The following is a 6,669-nucleotide window of genomic DNA, read 5'->3' as shown; positions in this document are numbered from 1 at the left end:
CGCTGACCGCTATGTTACCTCTGTGGCATCAATGATATGTGTGGGATCTGACACGCTTGATAAATCGAATGAACCATGGTCTTTTGAGCGTAGGCCTATAACTGTTTCAAATCTAAGCCACACCTCTGGTCTTCTGATCTGACCCGGTGGATTATAACTCAATAACTCAACTGGGTCAAAAATAATCCAACGTGTGTTCTGTCCATTATTTACCCAGTGCTGGTTTGTTTTTAACCCAGCATATTTTAGAGTGCAAATTAAAGCCGTTGTATATATTTTTAATTCAAGTTTTGGGGGCTCATATTTTAAAGTTACACATTATTAATGATTTCATTATTCATTATTAATGAATTAACAGGCATGTTGGTGCATAGGCTAAATAGGGTATGTGTTATTATGCGTTAAACTCTATACAGCTGAAAGACGAATAAATCATTATAAATAATAACAAACATTTATTTTAGTTTTACAATTATATAATTTAGGCCTGCCATGACAGCACATATTTTGGAATGGTTTTTGATACACTTTCCACCACAATATGGTAAAGCTGAGTGGGTAATCATTCCACACAAACTCTGTTGCATCTAACAAGTTAGGTCTTGATTTCTTTGGAACTCATTGTCCAACCTCATTTCATCGCGGTGGGCGGTTGGCATTTTAATATAGTCTCATGTGTCTGCCAATGTCACACTTCAACAGTTATGAAATACATATCATTTCTCATTTTCAATCAGTTGAGTACTGTTTTGGATTCAAACCAGTCCTAGTGGCACATGGTATAACAATAATGTAATCTATATTATTCTCATTAATTTAAGCCACAATGACCAGTCTGTGTATCATTTAATTAATCATGTAGCATGACGTGCTCCTCAAGCCGCAGGTACGGGTAAAAAACGAAATTGGCAAGTTACAGGAGGGAGGGAAGACCAATATGCAGGTGGTCATGACATCACCAGTGGCTGGCTATAAAGTCGCGAGTACTAATTCACAGTTAAAGAAGCACTTGGGAAGCTTGGAGTAAGGACAGACAGAGAGACATAGAGTACCAACTGGTTACCAACCAATATAATTTATCCTGCACAGAGGAATCCTTTACAAAACGTGTCAGAATGAACATCTCGCATTTGGTGGCTTGTGGACTTATGATCATTCTGCTTTCAGTGAGGACAGGGGCGAAGCCTCTGACACCGGCGCAACAGAAGGTGAGGTCACTTCATTGATGTGCGCGCTGCAATTTGTGAGCGGAATGCGTTCTTTGTTATTTGTGATTCTTTGGAGAACAATTTTGCATTATGCGCAAATATCACTCTAATATTGTCCACACGATGATTCCCCAAAGAACATGAACAATGAATGCAAGTCTATAGGCTACTGGCAATGTATACCTTGGCATGCAGGCTATAATGGCTTTACTTCATCATAAATTATAGACTACTGTTCCTTTTTTAATGCGGGGGCTTTAATATTCATAATATCGTTAAATGTATTAGTTTTAAGTCTAAAGACTATCGCATTTAAATTACACTGGTCATGTTGATGATATGGGTTTTGTATGCTTCTCAAAGTACGCATAGGCTATTACTAGAAGGAAAAGCTTGTTTAACAGGGAGATATGGAGAGATATGCTACTGTGTTTTACACAAATCTAAAGCCTACTTTCTTCCTTGCATCATTTTGATATTCATGCTGGTACCCAAGCGCGCCTTGAGAAGCACTCGACTGGACATCGGATATGAGGAGACGGTGGCCTTTACGTCTAACCAAATTAGCTTTTGCGGTTCTTAAAAGTAATATTGATGTATAAGGCGACCAATTATACATTTCATTGTACTGCGTATTTTAAACCAGAAAACGTATTTTCTCAAACGTTTGGTCATGCGAGCGCCATGGTGAAAAAGCGCATCTGCCTTCAAGAGACTCGTAGCGCCGATATTTCGGAACTGAACATTCTATGCACGAATAGTCCTAACACTATGTAGCAGTGAGTAATTAATATCCCACTGCACGCGCACCTGTCTTTCGGCTGCATCCATGAAACCCCAGGAGGAGACTAATTTCTGACCAGTGTTCATTGACTTATTCAACCAATGTACACACCGTTTCCCATGCGTTAAAGTGCAAATGTAGTCTATGATAACACCCAAATTGAGGATTTGTTTTGAAGGATGGGTCAAATAATTGCAGCATTTAATGTGATTTCTATTCAGCTACACATTTAACAGTGAATGCTGCTGAGGGGAGGACGGCACACATTTGATGGATTTGATAACATTCCACTAATTCCGCTTCAGCCATTACCACGAGCCTGTCCTCCCCAATTAAGGTGCAACCAACCTCCTGTGCTACACAACGAGTTCTGACCTGTCTTTTGGTGTCTCCGGACGCGAATCAAGTGTAGGCAGCACTAACATTATACTAGGTTTAGCATAATTGCGTAAAGTTTGATATGGAATAAACCTAATTACTTTCATAGGACCAGTTGAAAACGAAAGTGTTGAGGAAACTGCAGGATAGTGAGTTTACTGTTTGTCAAAGTAGGCAATTGATTTCCCGAATGCGCAGATGTATTGCCATTTATCAGAAAAATTCCCAGATGGGCTATCTGCTGACAGGTGCTTACCCAAGTCGTTTTAATTAAGAATGTAGTATTTAAAGCGGGTGTCTTGTTTCTGTGTCCCAGTCTCTTAGAAGTTTGTTGGGGGAGGAGCTGTCGGAGTTCCTGGTTTCGGAAGAGAGAGAGCGGAGGATGGAAAACTTGCGCTCCAGGGTACGATTACTGCGAGACCTGCGCATGGAAACTCGCGCCAAGGGCATATGGGCGCGTTTGCTGAACGACCAGCCCAGTGCACGGAGACACAAACCTAACACCAAGAAAGGGGCCGCGGCCAGGAGTGGCTGCTTCGGACACAAAATGGACAGGATAGGCACTATTAGCGGTATGGGTTGTTAGAGATGGTGCATCGAGACGTATCGGTAAGTAACCTAACCTCCCGCGGCATATCCCTTTCTCTATGCGTAATTACACATCCTGGGATTAAATCAGGAAACACGTTCATCACCACTACCTTATGATGGGAGACAAAAAGGCGACCATTGGAAAACAACCTAATTTAATGTGACCGTCTGCCTTGATTTGGTCTTATGTAGCAACATTTGAAATTGTGTTTTTTACATTGGATAAAAATAGCGACTCAGAGATAGAAAATTGTGTATCATACACTTCAGTTGAGGAAAATTGGGAAAGTAATTCTGCTTTGAAAGTTGATACATTTTTAACCCCACTTTTGATACAATGGCCCTTGAATGTTTTGGTACCCCTACTGGAGAGCTCTTCTTTGTCTACACCCATTCAGCATCATTCACACGCTCTTAAGCCTTAGCCCCACCCATCACTTTAAGGATTCACACGTAGTGTTGTAAACACACTATGTCAAATAAAATCTAAATGTATTTGTCACATGCACAGGATACAGAAGGTGTAAACAGTACAGTGAAGTGGTTACTTGCGTAGTAGCAATATTAAAAACAGAAAGTGTCCAGATAAAAATATTTTATAAATATTGTATCATTATTAGATGACGGTTATCCGTCATACTTGTCTAAATTGATTGGTCATGTGAAGGAAATGCTATAACTACCCCCCGGCCACATCTAGCTAAGTGGATGGGTCACTGTTGTCTGGACATGTTATATATGTTCATGAAATACAATAGATGGCCATAATCACCCCCAGACACAGCTGGCTAATTTGATGGGTCATGTAATAATCTGGCCGAAGTGGAGTCTTTTTTGTTTAGACATGTAGCTAGCTAGCTAAACAATCAACCGCATCATCCCAACTCATACTACTACCAATACAAACATTGTCATAGCTGTAGTATGAATCTGCAGGTTGCTAAAGCTAACAAACTAGGTTCAATGTAAGCTAGCTAACATTAGGCTATAACAAGCAATGCAAATTGATTTCTGATTCGAATAATATTACTACAAAGATCATACACGTAACGCTAGCTAGCGAGCCACAAGCTAACGTTTGCTAGCTAACTAACAGTACACTTTAACTTGCAATAAAAATGACTTTCTGACAAAATGTATATCTGAACATGTAGCTAGACTCTTACTGGTATACATGGACGAATGCTTCACAGCAGACTGGAACCATTTAACTCCATTTTGTTTGTAGTTACATATTTTTGGGTTCAGCATTTTGTCAAGTGACTCTAGTTCTCACTGACCATGGCGCGTGCACAAAGTAAACCATCACTTTTTCCAACTGATCTGTCGAGAGCGCCTACTACATTCAGGCCATCAATGTTGTTGAGAAAAGTATCAAAACTTTTGTAGTTCTCGATGGCTAACATTATATCTTTCAAAAACGGCGCGGGAAAAGAGGACTGTCAACACATACTGAACAGCTCACGTTATAGACAGAAGCCTGCTAAACGGCAGACCAATCCAAACTCATCTCCCTGCATATCCATCCCAGCCAATATCTCAGCCAATCATGGCTAGCAGGAAGGGTCCTGTCTTTTTCCGTGGCTAAACCAACTAGGCTTGTAATTTAACCATTTTATTCTTATTTATGGACGGAATACACATTTGTTATTAAGGCACATGAAATGTCATATGTTCCAGGAGGTATTTCTGCAAAAAAAATAAAAAATGTAAATAAAAATACATGTCTACGTTCAAATGCCTCTCCTGTGAAGTAGTGACGTGTGACATACACCTAGTTTCCTGAAACGAGTCACAAATGTCCATGTATGCCTGTGGAGGTGATGAGGTGGCCGCTTGTGAGCCTGTTAGTGGCCAAAGGTCAATCTGATGTGAGAGGTCAGTGGGGTCACTATGGAACACGTTGCAACTGACCAACAGTGATTGAAACAATGTTAGGGTTACCTCAACCTTCAGTGAAGTGGTAATCCTATAGCCTAATCCTTTTGGTTTAGGCCTACTGACTAGTACAAGCACATTTAATTGAGACTGCATTAAAAAGAAGGATATAAATTAACTTACAAATGCATCTGATTCTTGATTGAAGTCATGAATCTGCTTATGCATTTATGTGGGACAGTGTGAGAGCAGTTCAGGGAAGAACAGCGTGTCCCATTGATGCTCTGTCAGAACATCATGCTGACTGCGTTCTCAGGACCAAACCCCATAGAATGAGATCAGGAAGCCCCTCTTGAAATGTTTGAAGTTCGTGGGAAGTAATCCAATTGAATTGGCCATACTCATTGCAGTACATCACCATAAGTAATCATAGCTGTTGGCTGAAGTCAATGGGACGGATGTGAAGACAATGAGGACATATAGATGTCAGTGTTAGGCCATAGGCCGTTGATAAAGCATAATGCATTGTGTGCACGTGATGAAGTCATTGGCCAGTCTCTATGTATGTGTGTGAGGGAGAGAAAGAGAAATAGAGAGAGAGAAAGCAGGTTCCTCTCTTTGTAGATGGATGGACACACACACACACACACACACACACACACACACACACACACACACACACACACACACACACACACACACACACACACACACACACACACACGGCACCCTAAGTGGAATGTTCCAGGAAACCCATTTTGCTAACAGTGAAATCCTGATGGGGAGGGGCTATTGTGGCACCTTCCTTCGTCCTGACTCATATACTGTTTATATGTGACTAAGTGTGTGTGTTTCTTGTGCAGACACCTCTCTTCCTCCCTTTACCAACTTTAAAGTGAGAAGTGGGTGAGGAGGAGAGGAGTATTAGGCAGTCAATTGAGTATTGTGTGAGAGGCAAAGACCGGACTTCATGTGCTTGTTTTGAGTGAGTAGACCAGAGTGGTGCAGTGAGACTTTGGTTAGAAAGCTTGTTTTAGTGAGGGTGACACGTGATCCCCTTTATTTTGTGGTAACATGTCCATATCTACATCCAGTTTTCTTTTAACAGAACCATCCGTCCAGAGTTTTCACTTGACAAAGACATCTAACCATGTTTTTTTCTTCTCCCCTCTCCGCACAGCATTCACACGATGGGTTCGACAACATGGATTCAGTTGGTCCTCGCCTGAGGTAAATACCTAAAAAGTGACGGATTTTCGGTATAAAAAGCCACCATGACCAGCATTTTCGAGGACTGAGACAACAATGATAAAACCAACCCTTATGTATAACATAAAGAAAGATCAGCACACACTACCAGATGACGGACAGTGGTGTAAAACCTAGAAACCGAAAAGCTGTATATTGTTGCTGCTGCTGTAAATTCATGTACTTTCATTCCTGCATAAATGTATTTATGTTTTAAAAACTATTTATATGTTTATAAAATAGATATTTATAAATGTTAGTTTTATTTATGTAAAACTTTGAAATGGATGCAAACTGCAGGTAAATTCTGTTTGTAACCTTTTTTGTCTTAAATAGTGAATGTTTTCAAAATGATAAAAGAAAAAAAAATCCAGGCACTTATGAGTCTCCTCCCAGTTTTTGCATATGGAGAAAACATATCGTTTCTGGTAAAAATAAACTATGGGATGGGGTGAGACTGAGGCTTTATTCAGTGATAGTGCGCCTTTTATGTAGGCCAACAATTCTCTCCATTGACTGGCCCCACTGGGCACCAACAGGTTAAATCAACATTGTTGCAATGTAATTTGTCAACACATTGTG

General features: G+C 40.4%; 1 protein-coding gene across 1 annotated transcript; it reads left to right on the top strand.

Annotated features, from left to right (window-relative positions):
- Positions 1–820: 820 nt before the first annotated feature.
- LOC115157944 (C-type natriuretic peptide 4-like) lies at positions 821–6,464 on the top strand. The gene is made up of 3 exons (XM_029706302.1): positions 821–1,208; positions 2,687–2,979; positions 6,020–6,464. The coding sequence occupies exons 1-2, from the start codon at positions 1,116–1,118 to the stop codon at positions 2,954–2,956; spliced, it is 363 nt and encodes a 120-aa protein (XP_029562162.1). The 5' UTR covers positions 821–1,115; the 3' UTR covers positions 2,957–2,979; positions 6,020–6,464.
- Positions 6,465–6,669: the final 205 nt, after the last annotated feature.

Source organism: Salmo trutta, chromosome 22 (assembly GCF_901001165.1).
Source record: "Salmo trutta chromosome 22, fSalTru1.1, whole genome shotgun sequence".
Classification (NCBI taxonomy): domain Eukaryota; kingdom Metazoa; phylum Chordata; class Actinopteri; order Salmoniformes; family Salmonidae; genus Salmo; species Salmo trutta.
This window is presented reverse-complemented; position numbering and strand designations above follow the sequence as displayed.

What these genes read in the sequence shown, in the direction of transcription:
- LOC115157944 (XM_029706302.1), top strand. Translation starts at nt 1,116, where the DNA reads ATGAACATCTCGCATTTGGTGGCTTGTGGACTTATGATCATTCTGCTT. An exon ending in TGACACCGGCGCAACAGAAG is followed by an intron (nt 1,209 to 2,686) that starts GTGAGGTCACTT and finishes TCTGTGTCCCAG; the next exon opens with TCTCTTAGAAGTTTGTTGGG.